Source organism: Sinohyriopsis cumingii, chromosome 2 (assembly GCF_028554795.1).
Source record: "Sinohyriopsis cumingii isolate HCF-2022 chromosome 2, ASM2855479v2, whole genome shotgun sequence".
Lineage (NCBI taxonomy): Eukaryota > Metazoa > Mollusca > Bivalvia > Unionida > Unionidae > Sinohyriopsis > Sinohyriopsis cumingii.
In genome coordinates this window covers 2,410,351-2,422,938 of record NC_142962.1, presented here as the reverse complement: position 1 = coordinate 2,422,938, position 12,588 = coordinate 2,410,351, and the positions used below count along the sequence as shown (strand labels likewise).

The following is a 12,588-nucleotide window of genomic DNA, read 5'->3' as shown; positions in this document are numbered from 1 at the left end:
TATACTTTACTGTTCTATCCCGTGGAAATATTGTGATCGCGGGCGTCCATGCGTGTTCGTTATGATCAATAATTTTGATTGGGGCTCCCTTCGATTTATACTTTGATTCGTATAATACTTCACCGGTTATCGTTGTAACGGTTATTGGAAATCTCAGCGATGTTTCTAATCTCGCTATGTCGCTGATGGTCGCTCCACGCTCTTTTACGGTTAGTTCCCACTGGTTGATTTTGCTACGTCGTAAATCAGTCAATTTGTTTCCTCGACACGCATTTGTAAAATGCTCTATTATTCGTTCTGCTACACAATTTATCCCGGTTGACTGTTTCATCGGTTTCAGTTTTCCGATATCAGGTTTCTTATTTAACGGGTATATTCCATAAACAACTGCTGTTTCAGGATACGCTCGTTCATAGTATGGTCTGTCAATTCCGGTTAACAACCCCGGCTTGGAGTCGCGGCTGACAATGACTGTTTTCTTGTCGCTGAGAACCGGTTCAAATTTATCACGTATGATCCAATCGCCTGATTTCACCCGGACAATGAATTTTACTCTGAAGAAATATCTTTTACCGTCAAGTTGTGATATTATCATTGCTGCGCGGTTGTCGTTCATGGTAGCATCAACAACGCCATCAATTCGAAATGTTGACCAACTATGAGATGCACCATCACGTTTGAATTCATTGATACAATCGCGTATTTTATTCAACAGGGTTCTATCGTTTATTAACGCTTTTGGTGTGTCCTTGAGGACTCTATCGAGATTGAACTTAATATTTTTCCGGGGCTTAATTGCTGCTAATCTCTCGAACTCATCCATATAATTAAAACAAGTATTTAAATGAAAGAATATAGTATAATGAATCACTGCAAATGGTTGATGATTGGGTCGACAACCCCGTGCAATAAATCATGCAGAGGTGAATTCTGCGGGTATCATTTACAAAGCGTTCGTAATGGTTCTCTTGGCCCCCTCCCGTGCTTGGTTTGCCACGTCGGTGTAAGAGGAAAATCACAGTTATGTAATAATTGTGGCGGAAAGCGATACAGGGAACTAAAACGCTATTATGACAAGCGAATTAAAAACGCCGTCATTGACCCCACCGCTGACTCCATCATCAAAATCCCTCAAGACTACGTTGAAAGATTCATAATTAAACCAAATAATAAATTAGACAAGTAGTATTATTATACAAATGGACCAAGAATTTCAGCCGCATCCCCTGCTCGTCAATTACGAGGCATCTCGCGACGGCATTGTTAGAAATCGTAGACTGAAGAAGCCGGTTGGATGGAAAAATAATCAGGGGTATTTGATGTTTGGTGCCGGAAAGAAGAAGTATCTTGTTCACAGGGTGGTATATGAAGCGTTTAAGGGGCCAATCGAGGATGGTTTCGTTATTGATCACATTGATTCTGATTGTCTAAATAATTCTCTTATAAACTTGCAAGCTATCTCTCAGAGTGAAAACAATAAAAAAGGCCAAACTGGTAAATTTTCAAAGCAAGCAAGGGGTGTTAAATCGTTTGATGCAACAACCCACGAAGAAAAAATATTTCAGTCGATGAATGAGGCGGGAAAATACTTTGACATTTGTAGAGCCTCAATACGAAGAGTAGCAGAACGAGTATATCAAACAGCGATCTCAAAAAAGACCGGGCATAGAATTCGATTTTCATATATAACAGAAATTAGCGAGTGACGAAGTCACCGTGACAAGGCCACCATGACAGTGCGAACGCTACAACAAATCGTCTGTTCCGGAAGAAAACAAAGTATGAACACCTCGGGATTGATACGCGGGGTTTCATTTTTTTTTATTTAAAAACAAGATGTTTTATAAGAATAATGAATATCGAAGACATCAATAATATATTAGCCGAGATTTCAAAATTAAAAAATCAAGGAATTGAATTATCTGATGGTCTCGACAGTGAAAAAATATTATCCGATTATGAGATTATTAACGAACAATCGAAACGGGGGCGTTTTACCCTGGCCCGCGAGTATTTTTTTATAAAACGATTACAACATACGATCAATGAAAACTTGTACCACAATGACGCAAATGCATTCATTGGACTATTCACTGCCGTTGAAATAATACGAAAAAAACTCGGACGTGTTTATGAACGACGCCGGGAGATTTCTAGTAAGATCAAAAACATTAGAAGGATTATAGACGAAAACTCCGTGGAGCTCCCGATGGTACACTCGGCGGAAAATTAGAAAATTGCGGATCAATTTACAATAATGGTAGGTGAATCACTTACTACTCGGCTAGCCAGAGAGCGGCTAGCAGCGCTTAGAAAGTTTATACCGTTACGAGACAGGGTGAGAGAGAAACTTCAAACGCGACAACAAATGCAAACCGATTTTACTGTTGGAAGCGAACAACTCTTTGCCCCGGTAACTAAAGCGACTAAGGATGTTACAGCGGCAACTGTACCCGTTCTTGGTGCGCTTGAAAAGATAGCAGCTCAGACCGAACAAACAAAAAGGTCTTTAGAAACACTCCCTGCAAAAATAGCGGCTGCTACAACACGGAGGCCACCACCACTCGCTATAACCGAACCACAAGAACCCTATGTTACAATGGCCGACGAAGAAGAACCAGGCGCCACCGCAAGAGAACCAGAAGAAGAAATACCAGAAGAAGAAATACCAGAAGAAGAAATACCGGAAGAAAAAGAGGGGAATATACCCCGTATTGTACTCAAGAAGAGCACAATAGATGAAATTAGAGGCTTCAGCAACAGGGAAGAATTAATTAATTTTGCTGCCAACAATTTTGCTAAGAGCATACGAGATAAGAAGCATATCAATAGCGGTTACGAGAAAAATATAAAGTCGTTAAAAGACTGGGCAAGAATAGTGTATTTAGCGAGTAAACATAAAGATGCATTACCACATCGTAGTAAATCCGATTACGACGCATTCCACAAGGAAGTTAAGAGTATAACACCAAAAAAAGGAAAAGGATACTCTGTTGGTAAAGAATCCTACGGCGTTACCTGTCCTGGTAGTGTTCTCAGTGATATATCACGGCTAGAGGTACTAATTGGAGGAAAACGAGCCGGAAATAACTCTCCGGAAATAATCAATGAGGCCGCTGATATTTGCAAGCGTTTATTTGCAGGCGGTATTATGGACATTAATGCATATCGAACGCTCATAGACGAACTCGTGGATGATTAATTGGAAAACCGGTGTTTTTATAATAAAGATGATCATACACTACAACCACGATAAACCAGTACTCGTCTACGTGGTAAACTCGCGATTGCCTGTTTACCGCGCGTACTATGGAGATGGTCTCGGTAGCACCATTGCGGGGTTATTTACAAGAATGGCTCCAAAAGTAGCGCCGTTAGCCAAACAATTAGGAATGAAGGCTATTGATGTTATTCGTGATAAGGGAATCAGCGCTATTGGAGACGTTGCCGGAAAGGCGCTTTCAGCCGCGCGGGACAAACTAATGTCGTTGGTGAGGAGAAAAAAGCAAAAACCACCGGTGATGCCATCAACGACAGTGATGCCTGCGAATGTCAGTAAAGTGATAAATAACGCCGTGGAAGAAAAACTAGCGTCGTTGGTAAACAATAATCAAGATGACATCGCAAACATAATAGCGGGAAGTGGTTTAAAACCACGACGATGATTTAGATGCATCAGCGTATTATTAAATAAAATGTTTAAACGAACAGCTGACCCGGCGTTTGATATGGACGCACCAGTGCACAAGGATGATTCTGTCCGTAATTATCAATTTTATTCCTATCATGCAGTACAACCCGACATACGATCGCGAATTGAACTTCAAGTCCATGATACCAGTAAATATTTTTTACCGTGTGAAGCGTTTATTGAAATCGAAGGAGAACTTGTAACAGAGGCCGATACTCCTGCTGTACCAGCACCGTATCCAGATGGTACCAAAGTTGGCTTAGTCAATAACGGCGTAATGGCGCTGTTTGAGAGCGCAAAATATCTCATTGACGGGCGAGAGATCGAGTCTATAGAACGCGATGTTGATGTTGCTACAACAATAATCGGGCTAGCAAGATATTCAGACGATTATACAAGATCAGCGGGTCCATCTATGATGTTTGCAAAGGATACTAGAAACACTGCTGGAAACTCGCAATTTGTGGTAAGACGACCAAGAAATAATGCTAATAACAATGATGCTGATGTTGAGAATATGATTATAAACAGCGATCCTAATTTTAACATCGGAGCTGCAACACGCATATCAATGTTAACAGGGGCGCGTAGATCTTTCTCATGCGCGATTCCACTGCATCATATATTTGGATTTTGTAGGAACGTGCGAAAAGTTATCTACGGAGCAAAGCATACCGTGGTGCTTGTGCGAAAAGGTGATGATAGAAATGCAATTTGGAGAATTCCAGCGGATCCTGCAAATCCAAATAATGACCCTGGTAAAGTCGTTTTAACTAAAATATTATTGTGGATGCCAGTAATGACTCCATCCATTACCACAGAGGCACGATTGCTATCCTTCATGGAGCAGGGAGGAAAATCATTACTAAGTTGGCTAACAACAACAACAGATACTAAGCAATCAAATATCAATGGTATATTCACATGGAACCTGGCATCACAACAAGGCATTTCGGCTCCGCGTCATATATTTGTTGCGTTGCAGGATATGACGAGAGTTGATAATCAATTATTCAGCCATATGATATTTGATCGATTAGGCGTTACTGACGTCTCGCTGAGAATAAACGGCCAGCAGGAACCATCCGAGGATATACAACTTAATTACGGTCAAAACCATGTCGCACGTGTGTACCATCGGTTGCTGTCATATATGAGTCGTGATCAAAACGTCGACACTGGTTTGCAAATATCACAATATGATTTCAAAGAACTATATCCGATCTATTACTTTTCGCTGGAACATCTTGATTTAACAAGACAGTCCGTCGTTGATATACACTTCCGAGCTAATGTAACTCGCGGCGTTATTGCTAATTATAGAGCTATTGCTGTCATCCTCAGCGATAAATCAATGCTGCTAGAAGGTGCTGGCGGACGAATGAGAATCGTTGATGCGCCAGTGGAAAACATGTAATTGAAAGCACAAAACGCGTTTACAATAAAATGTCGTATAGTGTCGTCAGTGTAGAGTTGACTGATGGTCAAGTCAAGAAATTACGATCAAAGTCGGCTAAACAATGCGGGACCACAATAACGCTGAAGCCGTCACAGATGGCAGGTGGTAATCATAAGATATCGTTGACGGCGCGTCAAATAAAACATTTCAATGATGCGATGAAGAATAAAAAGGGTGTTCAAATAGATTTTTCAGCCGCAGCAATTAAAAACATGGAAAAGACCGGTGGGATATTTCCGCTGTTAGCTGCGATTCCAGCGTTGATTGCCGCGGCCGCACCAGCAGTGGCTAAGGCGGCGGCGTTGGGGGCCGTTGGTACCGCGGCGGGGATGGCATTGAAGAAGGCAACCGGGAAAGGCTACAAAAAAAAACGACCCGTGGCCGGAAAGGGTCTAAGACTACCGGGAACCCCGTATTCATGGTACTCGGGAAAGGGTCTAAGACTACCGGGAACCGTTTAATGACTCCCATGTCTAATTTTGATTTAATAGACGCCGCAAACGCGCTAGCGATAAAAAACTTCAGAGGTGTTTTTATGAGGGATCAATTACCGGCGGCACCAAGGAATATTGAAACCGGCATAATTAACCTCGATGGGTCCTCCGGAGCGGGAACTCATTGGGTTGCATACGCGATTGATCCGCGTGCGATCGTCTATTTTGATTCATACGGGTTAGCCCCGCCGAAAGAGTTCATGCGGTATATCCGGGAGTGTTCAGCCCCGGCGTGTTCAACCCGGGTTTTTTATTCCACGCTGCCAACACAGCAATTGAGTGACCCACCGATATGTGGCCGTGAGGTATTGAACGTACTCGCGGCGATTTCATCATCGCGAAAACCACCTCATGTGGTTGTAAACGAATACACTAGTGGGGTCGTAGAAGCTCAACGGATTTTAGAGAATAACATTTACAATAATAATGATTGATATTTGGGGACGACCGGTTTCGGCGCTGAAAAAACCCACGGAAACGCCCGCCACCGATGACATAAAAAAACTAATTGAGGATGAAATCGCTGATACGTTGAATTTAACCAGTGTTGACCCGGGCGAAATAGTTGTATTTCAAGACCGCCAGGGTAAATTGAAATCCAGTAATGTGTCGCTGAATGATGTTTTAATACGACAGCGTGATGCCGCCGAGGACACTATCGCGCTGTATACCAGCGACGGACGACTCAAACCGGGTGAACATCTATCGACGATAACATTAATCCGAGACGGTTTTACAAGGTTGGATAAATCGGTGACCGAACTTGACGCGCAGGTGAAAAAATCTATCACCGATATACAGCTCACTACCGCTAGTTTTTTCGGGACCCCGCCGGTAACCGAACCAAATATTACAACAATAAAGAATACTATTTTGGAGTTTACGATACTGTCGGCCAATTTATCCTCGTTACGAAAAAATGTTAACAAGATTGATAGCGCCGTTGATAAATTCTTTGGTAAAAAAAATATCAAACCGGATGAAATCACAATAACTATAAATGATATCACTGCGTATGGACAGGAAATAGAAAAAATCAAAATTATTGCTGAAGCGTTTAGACAATCACTATTGAAAACAGATCAATCCGAAAGAATAAAAATCTCTCATGAGAATATCATCAACACAGTATACACAATTCAGCATGGATCATTCGATTGGACTTCTACACAGAATACAGTATATATCACCGCAACTGTTAAGGGTATTTATCGATTGACATTGATTTCAAATACGAAGTTTAGTATATCATCGTCGAGTTCATCCGGGTTTAACAATACAATATCAACAATTATAGACAAGGACGCAACTGAACGGTTTGTGATTAAGACCGTTGATAGCAATATATTTAGGGCAGACATTACATGGTATGTGGAATTTGTAGCGAATCTAAGTAATTAAAAACACTAGCTCTTTTAAAATAAAAATGACCACCAAGGAAATTGAATCAGAGGTATCACCGACGTCACATCAATATCGATTCGATACCGCAAAAGAATTTTCCGCGAATTTGAAAACGCTTTCCGAACAATACCGTGCAAAAATAAAAAAATACCGCAGAAAAATAACCGCCATCGACGCGGTCGTGTACTCGGTATCGGGTATAGTAGCTGGCGCCGGTGTTATTTTATCCACGGTGACCACGATAACCCCGATCGCTGTTCCAATCGCTATCTCCGCGATGACAACAATTGCTGGAGTCGCCAACGCAATCACTAGGAAGATATCATCGTGTTTTCAGAAAAAACTCAACGAGTATACAGTAAAACATCAAATAGTATCCGACGCGTACTCGAAATTATCCGGGTTGATCTCGTTATCGATTGATAATTTGTTCGTATCCGATGTTGAATTCTCCACGATGGTCCAGTTGTATAGCTCCGCGATGTCAAAAATCGAGGATTTTCAACTGGAAGCCGGAACCACCTGGTTGTTGAAATTAGACACTAAAGACAACGAATAATAATAATGTCGCTGAACCCCGAAGGGTCTCAATTACTTCAACGGATCGCGGAGAATACCACTCCGGTACAAACAAATATGATATCGATAACGTCAACGAAACCCGAATTCAGTGTGAACTTCCCATCGCCGGTTCCAGTGAAGGAAATAGCGCTGGCAAAATTGCGAGTATATCACAGTTGGCCTAATATCCGAGCGGACGCATTTAACGGACAACAACCTAATAACTCGCTGGTTTTTGCATGGACAAATAAGCCCGATGGGACCCCAGACTGGAATGAGGTTACAATACCAACTGGGTCATACCAAATAGAACAAATCAATAAAGAATTTCAACGCAGGATAAAATCGATCACAGGAAAAGAATCAAAAATCGCTATTACGGTTCATGAACCGACGTTATCGTCAACGATTGAAATAAACACACCGGGGTATATGGTTGATATTTATAACAGTTCAATAAGAACCATACTAGGTTGGCCTGAGAATCCACCCGCGGACTTGCACACGAATGAGAAATCGTATCATGAGATTAATCCCGGGTATCGAGATAATTTGTCTATTATGAAAAACACGTCATTACCCAGCAGGTTTATATTTCAAGACATGGACACCATGCAGTGGTATTTTCAGTATGACAAAACCCCTGAATCGATCGTCGTATTAACAGTTAATTTAGATGATATCACTAATGCGTTTGCCGAGATTAATTATATTTACCATTCACAACTAGAACAGCTACGGCAAACAAAAGCACGAAAACACGTTGAGGTGTTAAATCAACTCATATCAGACATGGAATATATCAATGAACGAATCGTTAAAACAATATCCGATAACAGCGATGGTAATAAACAAAAACTCCTAACCGAGTATAATATCACAGAAGCCGATTTACCCGATTTAAAGTTTTCAGGATACAACGCACCAGAACTAAGAAAATCTCTTAATGATTTTCTCGGTCCATCAACTAATATCCTCAAACACGATAACGGAGATGGTGGTAGGCATATCGCCCCGTACAACGTAAATATCGCATCGGTGATAGCGATTAATCTAGTGTGTGATGTTATCGAAGGGAGTTACCAGGTAAATACCAAGCAATCAAATCAAGCTCAACAGGGGTATATCCTTTATTCGTTTTCACCAACAACCCCTCCCGGATTTTTAATCGTTGAGAGTCCGATTAATCCAGTCTATATGAGATGCCATAATCGGTTTTTAACGAGAATTAATTTTAGAATTACCGATCAGTCAAATAACCTAATTGATCTACAGGAGGAGGAGTTAGTGATCACTCTGTTTGTAAGATCATTGTAAATAACCACTTAGCAGCAGAGGGGGCGATGACATCGACGCGGTCGTCGATGTGCTTACCGGACGCTGACGACGCTGGGGATCGGCGCGCAGAAGGTGTTAATTAAACCAAATGACGTCACCATCGTGTAAGATGGACCGACGTCGTTTTTTTTTTACCAGGCGCTGACGACACTAGATCGTTGAGTGCAGAAAGTAATAATTAAGCAAAATAACGATTGGACAAAATGTCCGATTCGCCCCCTCTGCTGCTGAGACAGTATATGTATGTTCCAAGAACAACTGCGACATTGCTTGTTTGTGTCGAAAATTCACTTTGCAGAAAAAGTCCGTAAAGGTCGAGACTACTCTACCGTTGATTCTGTTTTTACATCTTTATTTTGATCCAAACATATGCGCGCCTTGCCTTGTCAAAGGTGAAAGATATTTGTGTGCTCATTTTCTATGTAATTTATCATTCTTTATAAACGCTGTCCTAAGTTTCAAAATCTATTATAAAACTCTTCACGATTGCTGAAAACATATAATCTGTTTTTCATTATCTCATTACATAGGTTTGTAAGGGTGACAAAGTTGTGGTGTATGTCCGGAACGAGCTGGAAGACGGGAGCGCGACATCTATACACTGGCATGGACAGAACCAGTTTAACACGTGCCACATGGATGGGGTGGGACTTCTTACACAATGTAATATACCGTACAAAGAAACATTCAGGTATGTTCCTAACACGTTGCTGTGATGGTTGTAATTGTTACCCTATCAAGACAGTGCTTGAAGGTTTGAAACATATTTTGTTTAGTAATAGAAACACAGATTATTCTAGCGAAGGAGTGATCCAGGCGGTACAACAAATTCAACATAACGTTATATTTCTTCATTATTATGTTCCCTTCTGCGCCCAGGTTAGACCCACTGATACAACTGTATTTACCCCCTCCTTCCTCTGCTTTCTCCTGCTTTTGCTTCGCCTTCTCTTTAAAGAGTGGCGGATTTTATTCTTCTTACTGTACTTCACTCAGTAGTTGTATGGGAAACATTTTTGCAGTCTGCTTTTTATGCGTCCTAATGTAACATCATACCTCATACCTAAGTTAACTGAAATTCATAAAGTACTTTTTAAATAAAGTATGAACAGCAGATATGTCGCTGGCGGTTGGGTGTCTTGAAAGAATGTATTGTGCAAAATACTGCTCTTTTCGCTAGGCATATTTTCACTATTCTCTTGTATCCATCGATTTTCATCCCGTTGAGTAGATTGACGAATAACCTGCTGCGTATTTCCTAATCTTTTCAACGTCATTATTCAGATACGAGTTCACTGCATACCCCGCCGGGACCCATTGGTATCATTCTCATACGGGTATGCAGATCGGAGATGGACTGCTCGGGGCCTTTATAGTGCGGGAACCCGCCAGGCGGGACCCTGTTGCATCACTGTATGAAGTAGACAGCTCAGACCACATCCTTGTTCTGCAGGACTTCCTGGACTATTTGACCATCACGCGATACATGAACGAGATGCACAATATGTGGGAGGTCACCATGCCGATAGCAGGTGTGGCTTTTAAACCTAATAATTTAATGTCTATTGCTGAAGATCTTATAACTTAGACGATGTAGTTTCGACGCTTGATGACATTGGATGGGAAAGAAGACAGCGACCTATAAGAAGCTTTTTGACATATATGATTATGACTTCCCAAATTATTTTGCAGCCTGAAACGCAATACCTTTTCCTCCTAACTTGCTAACATGAGAAGACACAAACTGTTTAACTTAAATCATAGCTGTTGAAAAGTAAGTTCTCTAATCACTGGGCAATATTCAAGGGGTTCTAACTTTTCACGGCTTATATGATATAAATATGTTTTGTCTTAAATTATCTTCCTGATCGAATCGCTCACCGACAGCAAGTTAAATATTACTAATGCTGAAATAACTAGCTTTGAAATAAGAAAGTTTATTAAGAAGAATAAATAGACGGAGTTTTTAGACATGTGACAACGTTACAAACAGAAACGATCATCTTCATGCAGCTTGGATCAGCCAAAATATTGTTTATAAAACATTTTTACCAAATGAGGCGAAAGGTCATTTGCCTCTTTGTAAAAGCGGAAACTTCCACTATAGTCATGGGTGACATTTATTCCACCTGGGTTCGTCCAGTGTTATTGTACGATGTGATAAATATTATGTATTAAATGGTCTAAATTCTTGTGATCCCTTAGTTTAAACCATGTGGCACATCCAATGTCTTTTGGAAAAGAAAAGCCCGTTACGCAGCTGGATACGATATAGAACTTTACTGAAATTAACTTTCACTTACAAGACGGAGGAAAGAAACAAAATTGCAAAAGGAGCAACGTCTGCCTTGTTTTGCACATGCTTTGTTTGTAGTTCGTCAGAGAATCACTTAACCCATTCATAATGTACGTGTTTGCACTTATATTTTCCGACTTCGACGGAAAAGATCGAGTATGCCTTAGCCTGATTTGATGGTTTCCCTAAGTTCGTTTATGCCGATTTTTTCTATATTTAGTACTTACCGTCACCAAGCGCTGAAACCTTTTGAGATAAAAACAATTGTTTTGCGCATTGCACGACGAATCAGATTAAGTTTCTTGTGCAAGTCTCAAAGTCAGGAAGCAATAATAATAATAATTGGGTACACAACATCTTCCAGTAGTCCAGGCTTAGCCAATATATCATTCCTTGCAACAGTGTGAGATATATGGATAAATACAAGTCCTTAGACCTCAAACTGCGTCTTTCGTAGAATGTCAACCAACTTTGTCAAAAGGTTGCGTGAAAAAAATGCATCAAGAAGAATTTGTAATTTGGTATGATTTTGGTTGGTATTTCACATCGCTGCCACACATTCATAACCGTCACCCTACAGGCAACTCATTAACCACTCAGTCACAGAGAGAGAGAGAGACAGAGAGACAGAGAGACAGAGACAGAGAGTCTAAACATGTAATTTCTTCAAATATTATTCTTTCACTTTTTTAATACAGTTCCATATGACAGATAAAATTGAACACTCAAGGTAACATTAATGAAGAATTTGGTACTCTCACTTTCCAGGTCTTATAAATGGCCGGGGTCAAAAACACGTTGTTCTTGATGAGTATCACATCATTAATACAACACTGAACCAGTCCATGACACCACGAGAAGTTTTCATGGTGAAGGCAAACACCTCGTACCGATTCAGAATAATTTCCGCCACTCCAAGGTGTCCTTTTGTTCTGTCTGTTGACGGCCACAGTATGACTGTCATAGCGACGGATGGAGCGCCATTAAAATCAGTGACGGTGGATTCTCTTGTTATTGGATCGGGTAACCTAGTGATGACATTTATTTTATTTGGTTAAGCATTTCAAAGAGCTTTGTAATAACGTCGCTTTTAATTTATTTCAGTGCACTGAATCCTTACCACACACGATCCCTGCGATCGTTACTTTAAAAATTAGGGAAATTAATGAAAGAGTGTAGTAGTATGTTAAAACATTTTCCCCGCTTGTTCATTGAAAATTTGCTCGATCTCAGATTCTACAAAAGAATGAATCATTAAACAAATAACTCAACAAGGAAAAAATATTCTGGATAATGTCCAAACATTTTTTCAGTGGTTTAATTTTGCAAATGCTTCGCTAGCAAG

At 40.6% G+C, this 12,588-nt stretch overlaps 1 protein-coding gene across 1 annotated transcript in view; it reads left to right on the top strand.

The window, feature by feature from the left end:
* LOC149804208 (multicopper oxidase 3-like) overlaps positions 1-12,588 on the top strand; it is a 114,200-nt gene that overhangs the window by 36,595 nt on the left and 65,017 nt on the right. The window contains exons 4-6 of the mRNA XM_089951260.1: positions 9,478-9,638; positions 10,232-10,479; positions 12,012-12,266. Coding sequence (XP_089807386.1) covers positions 9,478-9,638; positions 10,232-10,479; positions 12,012-12,266 — 664 coding nt within the window. The remainder of the gene's footprint in view (positions 1-9,477; positions 9,639-10,231; positions 10,480-12,011; positions 12,267-12,588) is intronic.